Source organism: Mustelus asterias, chromosome 3 (genome assembly GCF_964213995.1).
Source record: "Mustelus asterias chromosome 3, sMusAst1.hap1.1, whole genome shotgun sequence".
Classification (NCBI taxonomy): domain Eukaryota; kingdom Metazoa; phylum Chordata; class Chondrichthyes; order Carcharhiniformes; family Triakidae; genus Mustelus; species Mustelus asterias.
This window is the reverse complement of record NC_135803.1, coordinates 131911509-131928217: the sequence shown is the minus strand read 5'-3', so window position 1 is coordinate 131928217 and position 16709 is coordinate 131911509. Positions and strand designations below refer to the sequence as shown.

The following is a 16709-nucleotide window of genomic DNA, read 5'->3' as shown; positions in this document are numbered from 1 at the left end:
AGCTATTACATAAATGTAATAATATTTGCAGACTGCAGCAAGAATAAGTTTAATCAGAGTTGGAAACTTTCATGCCAGCAAGCAGAGGAGGTGGGAAAACTACAGCAATGAAATGAGACAGACAAAAGGAGCAGTTTACGGAGAGGGACAAAGTGAGACACAAGCAGAGATATAGATGGACAACTCAATCTGAGATATACGTAAAAGTCATATAAAGAGGGACAAAACTGCAACATAAGCAGAAAGATTTGAAAAGAAAGAAGAGAAACTTTAAGTATTTTTTTCCAGTATGCAACACCATGAGAGGCCAACTAACATATGCTATTAAGCCTCAGCGAAGAATAAAATTAAGTAAAAATAGACATCAGGTGGCATAGTTAAAAAGAAACTTACTGACTGTGGACAATGATATGGAATTGCGATAGCTTGGCAAAATATTTTGAGCCAATGATGTTATATATGGGTTGGAGGAGTTGGAATATTACATTTCCTAATACTTCTTTAAAAAGAGCTGCTGAGCACCTTCGCCTGAGCAATAAAATACCATTTAACCACTCTTCAAAGTGGTTAAACTAGAAGACCTACAATTATTGTTGGTAAAATGTTTAGTTTAATGAGCTTGCAATGAAAATTCATCATAGAACCCTACAGTGCAGGAGGTGGTCATTTGGCCTATTGAGTCTGCACCGACCACAATCCCACCCAGGCCATATACCCTTAACCACACCTATTTACCCTGTTAGACTCCCTGACACAAAGGGGCAATTTAGCCTGGCCAATCAACCTAACCCGCACATCTTTGGTGTGTGAGAGGAAACCGGAGCTCCCGGAGGAAACCCACGCAGACACGAGGAGAACGTGCAAACTTCACACAGACAGTGACCCAAGGCCGGAATCGAACACAGGTCCCTGGCGCCGTGAGGCGGCAGTGCTAACCACTGTGCCACCATGCCACCCGAAGTGATTATAAAACTTTGATTAATTTTGGGTGTTCACTATTAAATGATAAAGCTCTCCCAACTTGTGCATTAAATCACCATTCCGTTTTTAGACAAGGTCTTCATGTAACAATGTATATATTTCTCTTTCACATTGCAAAAAACAAGACTGGTGCCAATGTTGACATAGCTGGCTTCAGGGCACTCTGAAACCTTCAGCCTTTCAGGTCCAAACCACTTAGCAAGAAAGAAAAACATTCTATTCTTCATTTGACTCGAATTTTCAGTACTCAAGTAATAACTGAATTCCTGTTTTTGGCACATGTACAAAAAAAACTTCACACATCACTGATGAATCAGCAAGGCCTCCATCACAAACTTGTTTGGGACTATGAAATATTTAACCCACGTAAAACACAAGAACCCATGTGACGAGCAGCTTTATCACTGTCTATTTCAGACATTTTAATAAACCTTCTTTCATAACAATTGTCCCAGAACTGTATGTTGTACCTGACAATTCAAAAGCCGCACCATTTTTTGATAACTTGGAAACAGCAACAGCCAACCTCAGCCAGGTAATGTACTTAAACAGTTCATTTAATCTGTTTGTTTTGGTGGGATCATGGAAGGAAAACTTTTGGTTAGAACATCAGGAGGAACCCTCATAGAGTCATAGAGATTTACAGCATGGAAACAGGCCTTTCGGCCCAACTTGTCCATGCCACCCATTTTTTTTAACCACAAAGGTTAAATTGCACACATTTGGCCCATATCCCTCTATATCCATCTTACCCATGTAACTGTCTAAATACTTTTCAAAAGACAAAATTATACCCGTCTCTACTACTACCTCTGGCAGCTTGTTCCAGACACTCACCACCGTCAGTGAAAAAAATGCCCCTCTGGATCCTTCTGTATCTCTCCCCTCTCACCTTAAACCTATGCCCTCTAGTTTTAGACTCCCCTACCTTTACCTTGGGAAAAGATGTTGACTATCTACCTATCTATGCCTCTCTATTTTGTAGACCTCTATAAGATCACCCCTAAGCCTCCTACACTCCAAGGAAAAAAGTCCCAGTCTATCCAGCTTCTCCTTATAACTCAAACTATCAAGTCCTGGTATCATCCTGGTAAATCTTTTCTGAACTCTTTCTAGTTTAATAATATGAAAGAGTACTGCAGATTTTAAATATCTTCCTGAACAAATAGGATCTTGTTTAGTGTCTCATCAGGAGAATGGTCCCTCAGATTGTATCTATTATCACACAAGGTGCTTGCCCAAATTATATGTCCAATCTTGGTGAGCTGTTCAAAAACACAATGCCCCGACATAAAAGAGATGATGGAATTTTTCTCCTTACAGTGAAGAATGTTAAGAGGAAACCTAATATACAGACAATCAAAATTATAAGAGGTTTTGACAGAGCAAGGAGGGGGAACTCCATCCAATGGGGCAAAAATCAGAGGTCACAGGTTACTAGCAGAGAAATGAGAATTGTTTTTAAGATGTGGAATGCATTACCTGAATGAATAGTGGAAACAAGATTCCAATGCAGTGTTCATAAGGCAACTGAACATGGAATTGAAAGGGACTAAATGGCAGGGTTACGAGAAAAAGGCTGGGGTGTGGGACCAAATAGGACAGCTCATTCAATGAGCTAGTACAGGCAAGATGGGCCAAATGACCTCTTGCGTGCAAGTGTCTATGATTAACACAACTGGCGTACATACTGGGTTAGATATAATCTCATGTGGTAGACTGAACACTTCACATAGGCAGATAGTATGCAAGGGCCTAAGTTTTTACTGGCTAAAGCAACTGAAAGGATTTTTGAAGCATAAAATAAATTGGCAAATATCAAAATAATGACCAAATTCTGCAACGAGTTATTACCCGAAGAAATGTCCTTTTTTATTATAGTTCTGATTTATCCCTAATCCATGACCTCTTGTCCCTGCAGGACTTGGAAATAATTTTCAGTTTATCTCTTTTAATACCCAGTGGACATTTACTGTTGATCCGCAAATAACTTCCTCCCTTTTTGCAAGTTCTTCATTGATACATAACCACGTCATCCTATTTGATCATGTGGACTGCATTACATCTTAAAATCTAGTTAAAGAATTTCTCTATATATTTCTTTTTATATTATTTGGGTTTGTATGTTTTTTATATGTAGATTTTATCTGCATTTTTATATATACATACATACACACATAAGTATATTATATATAGGTCTGATATAGCACAAAACATTACTTTGCCCTGACAATAACGTTCTTTTAAAAAAAGACTCCACTTCAGAAAATGTGCAATTCTTTCTTCTCACATACTGGAGTTGAACATAAAAATGAGGCATTTGAAATTTTTTTTTTATTCATTTGTGGGACATGGGTATTGCTGGCTGGCCAGCATTTATTGCCCATCCCTAGTCGGACTTGAACTGAGTGGCTTGAGAGGCCATTTCAGAGGGCAGTTGAGAGTCAACCACATTGCTGTGGCTTTGGAGTCAACACAGTAAGAAGTTTAACAACACCAGCCTACATAGGCCAGACCAGGTAAAGACAGCAGATTGCCTTCCCTAAAGGACATTAGAGAACCAGATGGGTTTTTTCGACAATTGACAATGGTTTCATGGACATCTGTAGATTCGTAATTCCAGATTTTTAAAATTGAATTCAACTTCCACCATTTACCGTGGCAGAATTTGAACCCGGGTTCCCAGAACATTGGCTGAACTTCTGGATCAATAGTCTAGCGATAATATCACTGGGCCATTGCCTTGCCCTTAATCACAAGCAACATGTTTCCAACTTGGCTGCGGTTTTGATTTCACACATGTATAAGCTCATTTCCTTTACTCACCATTCTTGTGTAATTCTTGTCTTTAACCCTGGTAACAGAAATTTCCCATGAAAGCAATAGATCGAGGAGATGTTTGAGAAGATCCCAGTAATCACATCTTGTGGAATGCCAGCTTCATTTAATTTAGCACAAAACACCTAAATAAAGGACAGTTACAACAACTGATGTAATGATATGCGTGGACTAGAACAGATGGAAATCGATCATTTTGTCCAACAGAGAATAGTTTACAAATTCTGGTACAAAACACTGAAGCAGACTTTATCAGAAAGGCCATCATTTCTGTTGCCACAGGCAAATAAAAGAGATTTCTCAGGTCACTCAATCTAAATCTATTTACCTTAGCACGTGGTCTTGGAAACACTTTTGATAAATTATTGATTTTAATTAAATATTCCCCAGGCATTTTAGCCGCGCAGTACACATGTGGAGATTTGTCCAACCACAGACTCTTGACATCTATCTCCATTGAACTTATAAAGGATGACAAATAGAAAATGATGAGGAACCATGCTGGCATGCCGCTTTAATTGGAGACGTGTGCAGTAGAGTATGAAATTCACAGCCAATTTTACAGACTCAATGGGCAAAGGGCTTGCTTTTATAAACACTGAACTCCTGACTCCCATGACAGCTTTAAGATGGAATGCTCAATAACGTTTCAAGCACTGTAACATTTACAACGCAAAACTCTCAGCAATGCATCTTCAAATTTGATACAAATGTAACAATGGAGTGCACTACTTACAGCACAGTTACTTATATTGATATATATATATATACACTTCTAATAGCCAACAGGCAAATCCAGCCCCACACTGCACTCCTTCCCAAAAGATGTCAGAACCAGGGGTCCGGTAACACACCTGCTCCCAGCAGTGTGAGAGGAAGGCGACAAATAAAATAAAGAGCGATCAAGCTCAAAGCAAATGGTGGAAACGTAAATCGAGAAGGATGGCAGCGTCAATAAGAGCTTTGCACAGACAACTGAACTCCATAGATTAGTAAATTTTCAAATCCCCTGTCCACGTCATTGCCAGACCAACCATTCTGCATTTGGAGCTTGTTGAGCTGATTTGAAAGAGTCCATTATTCCCACAGATTGGCTGTTGCAACCTGATTGCGTCGTTTGTATAATTCAGTCATAGAATTAAGATTGGTTTTAATTAGTCATGCTAATTAGCTTCAGACAAATGAAAGGCAGTTGATTGATACAGATTACTCAAGTTTGCGAGAGAGATGTCTGCAAAGATAAAAACTAAACAACTCATGTCAATGTGAAAAGTTTAATTCGATGTTCTAAACAGAATAAAATAGGATTTAATAAGGAACACTAAATAAGTGTCTTATCCGCGTGAAAACTGGAGTAAATCTCACTGATTTTTTTCCAGCGGGCGTTTCAAAATGAACCTCCCACAGTCTGTGCACTGCAGAGTGCATTAGCGTGACTTGCGTGAAAAAACTGTGGGCGGAGCCTCTTTATGCTGGAGAGGCTGGCAGCACAGTACTGGGCGGGCCACTGCGCATGTGTCAATCTGTCAGCACTGAGACTGGCACATTGCACGATGCCACCCCTGCATCGCTGGCACACAGATCCCCCCCCCAAACACTTCCCAATCGCTGTGCCCCCCCACCCCACTGGACGTGTCCAGGCCAGCCTCGACATCCCAGCACCCCGTCCCACCTCAATCTCTCCCCCCGAACCCCCCCTGATCTCCCAATCCCCCCACCCACCCTTGCAGCTCCGACCCCACCCCCGCAGCCCCAACCCCCGCCACCCACCCTGATGTCAGCCCTGATCATTGGCCTCCCTCCCACTGTCATTCAGCCCAAGTACAGACTGGCAGCAGGATCCCCTACACCCACCGATTGCCCCCCCCAGAGGCCCCACCCACATTAGATCCTACCCCCTTGGCGATGCCCGGTAGGCAGTGCCAAGGTGTCCCCTAGGCATTGGCACTTTGCTCCATGAGCAGTGCCAGGGGGCCCCAGGTTGGCACTGCCAAGCTGGCAATGCCCGGGGGCATCCCATCACCCCCAACCTCCTGGGGGGCCTCGATGGGCCCTCTTCACTCCAGCGGGGTTCAGCTGGGAGCTGTTGTAAACCCCGCTGGAGTGAAACACTCCTGGCAGGAGTGGATGAGGGGGGAGAAACACTAGCCGGCCCGGACATTTCAGATGTAAAATACATTAAAATGAGGATTTGCATAAATTATGCCAACTGCATCGAGAAATCGGCACGGAGCAGATGGCACCGGAAATCCGGCTGCCGGAGACTCACCGTGGTGCCCAGCGGGGAGCCCACGAAACGGCCTCCACTTGAGTCTCCTGGTCGCTGCACCACAAAAGCAGCGCAGTGGGATCGGAGAATCGCCCACTAGGTTTGGGTGATCAAGTGGACTGGATTTGACTGACTAAAAATGTCAGAGAGGAAATTTCTGGTGTATTTTTAACCTCGTTTGCTCTGGGCTTTTGTTTTTAAATGTTATTTTGCCTCTCCCAGGAGATTATATGATTGTGAAGAAGGAAAAACCCGTTTAGCTGTGAAGGTGACTGGCAGCTTTGATGGCCTTGTCCCGCCCTTCAATTTATTGGAAATTCATCCATTAATTTCAGAGGCACATGAATAGCGAAGAGTTAGAGGTGAGTTGTGCCTGTGCATTCACATATGCAGACAGAATTGCATTGACACAAATCCCTCAGATTATTCTCTATTAATCATAAATGCTTTAGGGGAAAGCTACAAACAGACTGTCTTAAAAGAATGACAGATTCAGTTCAAGATTATTTAGTTTATGCAGAGTTCTAAGATTAAAAGGCTTAAAAATTAGTCATAATTGTGCCAAATACAGCATTAATCTCACTATTTAATTAAAATATATTCTCTTGTAATTTTAGAACTGTGGCAATCACAAGAACAGGACTCGGATCTGAAATACTTCATAAACCAACCAGCCTGCAGAAAAACTACACGGCTAACCTTCAAGTCACATCTGTCTGTGCTCTTCCATCTCCGAGAGCTTCAGAGCATCTTTCTCTGCTTTTTCAAAGTATTAAAGACTTTTGTGACCTGTTTCAGCTATTTCCTATTATGTTGACAAACTCTTTGTACACAGAATCATAGGAACACAAGTAGGTCATTCAGCCCCTCTAGCCTGCTCTGCCATTCAACTAGACCTTGAATGATACCACACTCTCTCCATATTCCTCAATGTCACTGATATGCAGAAATTGTTTGACATCTGCTTTGAACATGCTCAATGACTGAGTCTCCACAGCCCTCTGGGGTAGAAAAATCCAAAACTTTACCACTTTCTGGAGTCTGACTGAAGAAATTCCTCCTCCTCTCAATCCTAAAATGAGCTACCTCTTATTCTGAGACTTTCCCCTGGTTCCAGACCCCAAACCAGGAGGAACATCCTTCCTGCGTATAACCTGTTGAGCTTACAAAATTCCTACAGGGCTCAATGAGGTCACCTCTCATTCTTCTAAACTCTAGAGAATACAGGCCCAGTCTCCTCAATCTCCTCATAGGATAATCGCTACATCCCAGGGATTAGTCTGGTGAACTTTGTTGCACACAACCTCAAGACAAGTATATCCTTCCTTAGGTAAGGAGACCAATCCTTCAGGTGTGGACTCACCAAGGCTCTATACAACTGCATCGAGACTTCTTTACTCCTGCACTCAAATTCCCTTGCAATAAAATCTAACTTTACTATTGACCCTCCTAATTGCCTTGCAATGCACCTGAACAAGAACACCCACATTCCTTTGGACGTCAACACTTCTCAATTGCTCCACATTTAAGAGATACTCTGCATTTCTGTTTTTCCTGCCGTAGTGGCTAACTTCACATTTTTCCACATTATATTCCATCTGCCAATGTTCTTGCCCACTCAGCCTGTCTGAATCCCCTTGTGGCAAAATGAAACTTAAAAAAAAACATGTATAAAATTCAGATACGACCTTTAATAAATCTTAAGTTTATGTTAAGAGTCCAAAATCATCTCAAAGCAACAAACACCTAAATACCTGAAAGCATATTTTACTGCAAGCGGAATCCAGTGAATGTTTTGCATTACCTGATCCAGGAGGTGAAGCCTTTTCACGTAGGCCTCTTCTGTGAGCAGAAGTTCATTTGCAATTTTGAATAACTTCTCTGGCTCTGTGCACTGGTAGAAAGAAATGTAAATATCAAATTCACAATTTCAATTTGCGAAATATATTCTCTGATTATAGTAGCCATAAAGTGAAATATGCAAAACACAAACAAATTTGGAAAAATCAATTACTGCAGCACTTCACTGGATGGAAGTCAGAAAACCTTAGTATCATCAGCTTCAGTATTAAGTACGCATTATAGTTGGGAACCTTCTCTCTCAAATCACAATTATTTAAATATTGAACACTGAATATGTTATGCGTAAAGGATTTCAGGAGTTACCGAGTCTGATATTGAGGAGAAGTCAACACAAAGTAGAGTTGAAGCCCAAACATTACTTTTTCTCTATCAAAGTAAGTTCTAGCCCTCAGACCATGTTCTCCACTTTTCGTTCCATGCTTCATGTCCCAGTTCTGCTTTACTTTGTCCCATAAGCTAAGTAAAGCCCCAGTCTATCCTGTACATCAGCTATGATCCTAATCAGCATCCTTTGAACTGGGTGAAGTTCACTTCCCGTCAACTGCTAGAGGTAAATTTCCTCCTCTTTGTCCCATGTGCACACTTGCCCCTGTCTTACAATCTACCTGTTGGTTCCGAACACATGGCCATGTTTCTGGATCAATGCCTAAGCCATGTCATTACATGCTCAGAGGGTGAAATTGTCCCAGATGTCTTTCAATGGCACATAGCAAGTTATCCAAACACAAATTTCTGTTAGCATGGGATTGTGTAAAAATAATAGCCCAGATCTTCCGGTCTCTGAATCATCGGGGACTGGACGTACAACCCAAGATGCACGTTGAGACCCTGAAGTGTTGAAGGTCTGACCTCCATGGGAAATGCCCAGGAAATCTGAACTTTGGATTCCAAATGTTTCTGATTCTGGGCTAGAGAGTCAGAGATTTTGGACAGTTTTGTGGGATTTAACTGTACAGTTACCCAGGAAATGTTAGACATAAAAATCCTCGTCTGTCTATCTCCCATACAACTACAGAGCTGACCACCTCCAGTCACTCGCATTGACCACCCCACCCAAATCCCCCTTACCCCGAGTACACCCACCTCATCCACCCAATGCTAACTCACCCTATAATCACCCAGCCGACCCACTTACTTCATCCACTCTACGAGAGATATTGTGAGCCTAGTCAAAGAGAAAAAGGAAGCATTTGTCAAAGCTAGGAGGCTGGGAACACACGAAGCAAGTGTGGAATACAAGTAGAAAGAAACTTAAGCAAGGAGTAAGGAGGGCTAAAAGGGGTCATGAAAAAGCATTAGTCAGCAGGATTAAGGAAAATCTCAAGGTTTTTTATACATATATAAAGAGCAAGAGGGTAGCCAGGGAGAGGGTTGGCCCACTCAAGGACAAGGGAGGGAATCTATGCGTGGAGCAGAGGAAATGGGCGAGGTATTAAATGAGTATTTTGCGTCAGTATTCACCAAAGAGAAGGACTTGGTGGATGATGAGTCTGGGAAAGGATGTGTAGATAGTTTGAGTCATGTTGAGATCAAAAAGGAGGTGGTATTGGGGTTCTTGAGAAACATTAAGGTAGACAAGTCCCCAGGGCCAGATGGGATATACTCCAGAATACTGAGAGAGGCAAGGGAGGAAATTGCTGAGGCCTTGAGAGAAATCTTTGTATCCTCACTGGCTACAGGGGAGGTTCCAGAGGATTGGAGAATAGCCAATGTTGTTCCTTTGTTTAAGAAGGGTAGCAAGGATAATCCAGGTAATTACAGGCCGGTGAGCCTGACATCAGTGGTAGGGAAATTATTGGAGAGGATTCTTCGAGACAGGATTAATTCCCACTTGGAAATAAGTGGACGTATTAGTGAGGGGCAACATGGTTTTGTGAAAGGGAGGTCGTGTTTCACAAATTTGATCGAGTTTTTCGAGGAAGTGATGAAGATGATTGATGAGGGTAGGGCAGTGGATGTTGTCTACATGGACTTCAGTAAGGCCTTTGACAAGGTCCCTCATGGCAGACTGGTGCAGAAGGTGAAGTCGCATGGGATCAGAGGTGAGCTGGCAAGATGGATACAAAACTGGCTCAGTCAAAGAAGACAGAGGGTAGCAGTGGAAGGGTGCATTTCTGAATGGAGGGCTGTGACAAGTGGCGTTCCTCAGGGATCAGTGCTGGGACCATCGCTATTTGTAATATATATATAAATGATTTGGAGGAAAATGTAACTGGTTTGATTAGTAAGTTTGCAGACGACACAAAGGTTGGTGGATTTGCGGATAGCGATGAAGACCATCAGAGGATACAGCAGGATATAGATCGGTTGGAGACTTGGGTGGAGAGATGGCAGATGGAGTTTAATCTGGACAAATGTGAGGTAATGCATTTGGAAGGTCTAATACAGATAGGAAATATACAGTAAATGGCAGAACCCTTAAGAGTATTGATAGGCAAAGGGATCTGGGTGTACAGGTACACAGGTCACTGAAAGTGGCAATGCAGGTGGAGAAGGTAGTCAAGTAGGCACATGGCATGCTTGCCTTCATTGGCCGGGAGAGTTTAAAAATTGGCAAGTCATGTTGCAGCTTTATAGAACCTTAGTTAGGCCCCAATTGGAATATAGTGTTCAATTCTGATCACCACACTACCAGAAGAATGTGGAGGCTTTGGAGAGGGTACAGAAAAGATTTACCAGGATGTTACCTGGTATGGCGGGCATTAGCTATGAGGAGAGGTTGGAGAAACTTGGTTTGTTCTCACTGGAGCGACGGAGGTTGAGGGGCGATCTGATAGAAGTCTACAAGATTATCAGAGGCATGGACAGAGTGGATAGTCAGAAGCTTTTTCCCAGGGTGGAAGAGTCAATTACTAGGGGGCACAGGTTTAAAAGAGATATACAAGGGAGATTTTTTTTACACAGAGAGTAGTGGGTGCCTGGAACTCATTGCCGGGTGAGGTAGTGGAAGCAGATACGGTAGTGACTTTTAAGGGGCGTCTGGACAAATATATGAATAGGATGAGAATAGAGGGATATGGTTCCCGGAAGGGTCGGAGGTTTTAGTTAAGTCGGGCAGCAAGGTCGGTGCAGGCTTGGAGGGCCGAAGGGCCTGTTCCTGTGCTGTAATTTTCTTTGTTCTTTGTTCATTCAACCACTCACCTACTCATGAACATTCATCCATTCATTAACATTGGGACTGGACCTTTCTACTTGCTCTATGACCACTAGTGCCATAAAAAGGTGGGCGGCCCGACTTCCCTCAATACTAAAGCACTGCAATGGAGCTCTCTGATGGACTCCATGCTCTCATTCCTGGAAAAGCCGGCTTGGAAGACCCAGCAGGAAATGTGACGCAGGATCACGGTGTGGAAAAGTTTTGGCGGAATGGTAATCCAAGATGATTGTCATTTTACAGAGGTCCAGACCAGAACTCACAGAGAAACTGGCTCAGATTTTCTGCAAAGTGGCAATCATCATCGAATTGCCACTCCGCTGGAACATTTCCACGCCTTGACCTTACTCCACATTTTTTTCCAGGTTTTCCGAGCCAGCTTCTCCAGAAATGCGGATCACAGCATTGATCAGAGAGTTCCATCGTAGTGCTGCAGTACTGGGGAGGGAAGAGATTTCATGTCTCCTTTTTAGCAGCAGTGGCTGCCATATGGCAAGTTTAAAGGTCACCAGCAGAAGTGGGCGGGCAGCAGGGCAGGAGGTAGCAGGCAGGTAAGACAGCAGGCAGGAAGGGGCAGTCAGGTCAGGTTGGGGCTTGGGGAGAGAGGTAGTCAGAAGGGGAGTTGTCAGTGAGTGATTGGGGTGGACGGGGAATCAATTTTGTAATTACCCAGGAGCTAGTTAGCTAGACTCTGACTTCTCTGTTTAATATTCCCTGGGTACTTATTCAGGTGAGTCCCACAGAGTTGTGCAAAGCCTCTGACTAGCTCAGAGTTGGAGATGTTGGAGATTGCCCATTGCAAGTTCAAACTTCCCATGGAAGTCAGCACATTGGGACTTTGGCAGGGTCTAGATTCACAACTTGGGTCGCACATCCGGTCTCTGACAATCCAGTCAGGAAGCTCTGGGCCATTCTGTTATTGCAACGTTGTCCTATATCGTGTTGACATGGCTAAACTACACTGGTGACTAAAATCACTACTAGCTCACTAAAAGGAGTGAGTTGAGCCTTCATGTTTTAGATAATTCAGACTATGATTAATCAAAATAAAGTTCAATCATGGACTGCCACTTATTTTCCCCAGCAAAAGATTAAGTCAAGCCTAAAGGGGATATTTGTGATACTGTTAGCTTAATAATGACAAGAGCAGATAAGAAACGACTGTGTTTTATCAGATGTTTTACCACCACAACACCAGCAGCTCAGTTAGCTGCTTCACTCACTTCCTCTTTCACATTTCACAGTAGGATACACTAACATGGCTGTGTAACTAATTCGTAAGTGATGATAAGCAGATCCAACTTTGAGATACACTCGAGTTCAGTCCTACAATCACAGAAACAAAGCTGATTGCTGAATCACAGAATCAAAGTATAGAAGGAGTCCATTTGGCCCATCCTCTCTGTGCCAGCTCTTGGAATGAGCTGTCTAGTGTAGTGCCACATCCAAGCCTTTTCTCCATTACACTTTAAATAGCCCCCATCAAATAAATGTACAGTTTGTCTTTTTAAAGTTTCTATAGGATCTGATCCAATTACCCTTGCAGGTCCAAAGATGTGCAGGTTAGGTGGATTGGCCATGCTAAATTGCCTGTTAGTGTTCCAAGATGTGTAGACTAAAGGGATTAGCCATGGGAAATGTGTGGGGTATGGGGATAGGACCTGGGTGAGATGATCTGTCAGAGTTGGTGCAGACTCGATGGGCCAAATGGCCTCTTCTTCACTGTAGGGATTCTATGATAGTATGTTCCTGATTAACCCCCTGTCTGCAATTTTCATTTTCCTCTTATGATTTTGCCAAACGTTTTAAATCCATTATCTTTGGTTATTGGAAAATCTCAGCAGGTCTGACAGCATCTGCAGAGACAGAGATAGTAGAGCCAACGTTTTGAATCTGGATGACCAGCTCTGACGAAGGGTCGTCCAGACTTGAAATGTTGGCTCTATTCTCTCTCCACAGATACTGTCAGACCTGCTGAGATTTTCCAGTATTTTCTGTTTTTGTTTCATATTTCGGCATCCGCAGTAATTTGCTTTTATCTCTGCTTACTGGTCTACTTGTCAGAGGAAAGAGTTCCTCCCTACTTGTTCTATCAACATCTCTCAATGTTGAATACTTTATTTGGTCTCTCCTTGACCTTTGCTTCTCTCAGGAAAAAAAATCCCAGCTTCTCCTCATCAAACTGAAATCCTTCAGCCCTGCCATCAACATGGTAAATCTCCTCTGTATCCTCCCCAAAGCTTCTCAACCCTCTCCAAAGCCTCAACCCCCTTCCTAAAATGCGATTGAATTGTAGATAGAATTCCAGCTGAGGTCTAACTCATGATTTGTAAAAGATTTGCAAGATGCCATTGTTTCTATGTTCCTATTTATAAAACCAAGTTTCCCAAACACTTTCTTAATTGTCCTATCAACTTTTAAAAAACACCTATTCAAAGGGTGTGGGTATCGCTGGCTATCGCTCCATTCATTGCCCAACTCCAATTGCCCTCAAGACATCTGCTACAACGGTGATCAATCGATCAGTTACAAATTCTAAGCAATGTTACAGGGATAATGCAACAAATGCACTAGTATACAGATGCCGCAGACTTTCCTCAAACAATGACTTGCTTATAATGTACACTTCCTGTCAGTAATAATCTCATTTCCTATATGAATGTCAACATACAGCTATTACATGGAAATTGCAAACACCCAGACCATAAGATCATTAGTATAAGGAGGAGTAGGCCATTTGGCCCATCAAGCCTGGTCCACCATTCAATGAGATCATGGCTGATTTGACTGTGACTTTAATCCAGCTTCCTGCCTGCTTCCATAAGCCTCGATTCCCAAGTCAATCAAAACTCTGTACAATGACCCAACCTCCACCGCTCTCTGTGGAAGAGAATTCCAAGGACCAACAACCCACAGAAAAAAAATTCCTCCACATTTCCATTTTAAATGGGAGGCCCCTTATTTTTTAGATTCTATTCCCTAATTCTAGATTGCCCCATGAGAGATAACATTCTCTCACCATCGACCCTGTCAAGCCCCCTCAGAATCATATATGTTTCAGTAAGATCACCTCTCATTCTTCTAAAGTCCAAACAGTGTAGGCCCAACTTGCTCAACATTTCCTCATCAGTCAACCCTTCCACGAGGCATCCTCACAACTTGCTTTTCCAGCTATCTTTGTATCAACAACATATTTGACTACAATACAGTCAGTCCCTCCAGTAAAGCGAACCTTCTCCGAATTGCTCCCAACGCGAGTACGTCTTTCTCAAGTGAGGAGACCAAAACTGTACACTGTGCTCCAGTTGCAGTCTCCCCCACACCCTGTACAGTTGTAACAAGATTTCCCTACTTTCATACTCTCCAATTGCCTTCTGAATTTGCTGTGTCTGCATGTGAATATTGTGATTCATGCACAAGGACACCCAGATCCCTCTGTACAGCAGCATTCAGCAGTCACTCTCGCTTTTTAAGTAACATTCTGCTTTTCTATTCTTCCTGTCAGAGGACAACCTCGCATTTTCCCACATTATACTCCACCTGCCAAATGTTTGCCCATTCACTAAACCTATTTGAACCCCTTTGCATCCACACAACTTGCTTTCCTACTTATCTTTGTATCAACAACAAATTTGGCTAGTCAGTCCCTTCATCCAAGTCATTAATGTAGATTGTAAATAGTTGAAACCCTAACATTAATAGCTGCAGAACTCCACTAGTTAGAGTTTGCCAACCTGAAAATGACCCATTTATTCTGGCACACTTTCGTGCCAGTTAACCAATCCTCTATCCATGCTAATATATCACCCCAATACCATGAGCTCTTAGCTTCATCAGCAACCTTTTATGCGGCACCATATCAAATGCCTTTTGGAAATCCAAATATACTACATCTAGTGGTTCCCCTTTATTCACCCTGATTGTTGCATAAGAACAAGGAGCAGGAATAGGCCATTTGGCCCCTCAAGCCTGCTCCGCCATTCAATAAGATCATGGCTGACCTTTTTGTGGACTCAGCTCCATTTACCCACCCGCTCACCATAACCCTTACTTCCTTTACTGTTCAAAAATCTATCTATCTTTGCCTTAAAAATATTCAAAGAGGTAGCCTCAACTGCTTCACTGGGCAGGGAATTCCACAGATTCACAACCCTTTGGGTGAAGAAGTTCCTCCTCAACTCAGTCTTAAATCTGCTCCCCCTTATTTTTGAGGCTATACCCCCTAGTTCTGGTTTCACCTGCTAGTGGAAACAACTTCCTGCTTCTATCTTATCTGTTCTCTTCATAATTTTATCTGCTTCTATAAGATCCCCCCTCCTCCTTCTAAATTTCAATGAGTATAGTTCCAGTCTATGCAGTATCTCCTCATAAGCCAACCCTCTCAACTCTGGAATCAATCTACTGAATCTCCTCTGCACCCCCTCCAGTGTCAGTATATCCTTTCTCAAGTAAGGAGACCAAAACTGTATGCAATACTCCAGGTGTGGCCTCACTAGCACCTTGTACAGCTGCAACATAACCTCCCTGTTTTTAAACTCCATCCCTCTAGCAACGAAAGACAAAATTCCATTTGCCTTCTTCATTCCCTGCTGCACCTGCAAAACAACTTTTTATGATTCCTGCACAAGGACACCCAGGTTCCTCTGCACAGCAGCATGCTGTAATTTTTTACCATTTAAATAATAGTCCATTTTGTTGTTATTCCTACCAAAATGGATGACCTCACATTTGCCAACATTGTACTCCATCTGCCAGACCCTCACCCACTTACTTAGACTATCTATATCCCTTTGCAGACTTTCAGCGTCCTCTGCACACTTTGCTCTGCCACTCATCTTAGTGTCATCTGCGAATTTTGACAGACTACACTTGGCCCAACTCCAAATCATCTATGTAAATTATAAACAATTGCGGTCCCAACGCTGATCCCTGAGGCACACCACTAGTCACTGATCGCCAACCAGAAACACACCCATTTACCCCCACTCTTTGCTTTCTGTTAGTTAACCAATCCTCTATCCATCCTAATACATTACCCGTACCGCCGTGCACCCTTATCTTATGCAGCAGCCTTTTGTGCGGCACTTTGTCGAATGCCTTCTGGAAATCCAGATACACCACATCCACCATTTCCCCGCTGTCCACTGCTCTCATAAGGTCCTCAAAGAATTCCACTAGATTAGTTAAACATGACCTATCTTTCATGAACCCATGCAGTGTCTTACCAATGGGACCATTTCTATCCATCCTCAAAGAACTGCAATAAATTTGTCAAACACCATTTCCCTCTGGCAAAACCATGTTGAGCCTGCCTGATGGCATTATTATTTTCTAAATATCCTGCAATTACCACTAATAATGGATTTTAGCGTTTTCAAAATGACTAATAAATGTTAGACTAACGGGCCGATAGTTTCCTGCTTTCCATATCCTTCCTCTTGAATAGTGGGGTTATATTTGCTGCTTTCTAGAATCTAGGCAATTTTGGAAGATTACAGTCGTGTCTGAGGTCACTTACTTTAAGACCCTCGAATGCAGAAGTAGAATTATGTTCTGCATTTTGGCTGGCTCAGTAAACCCAGAGTTGCAGTCCTGTTTCAAGTT

At 42.7% G+C, this 16709-nt stretch overlaps 1 protein-coding gene across 2 annotated transcripts in view; it reads right to left on the bottom strand.

Moving 5' to 3' along the window:
• LOC144491597 (FYVE, RhoGEF and PH domain-containing protein 3-like) overlaps nt 1-16709 on the bottom strand; it is a 243243-nt gene that overhangs the window by 52089 nt on the left and 174445 nt on the right. For both annotated transcript variants that reach the window (XM_078209631.1, XM_078209633.1), the window contains 2 exons: nt 7893-7982; nt 3808-3944 (listed from right to left, as the gene is read on the bottom strand). In XM_078209631.1, the coding sequence (XP_078065757.1) occupies nt 3808-3944; nt 7893-7982 (227 nt within the window). The remainder of the gene's footprint in view (nt 1-3807; nt 3945-7892; nt 7983-16709) is intronic.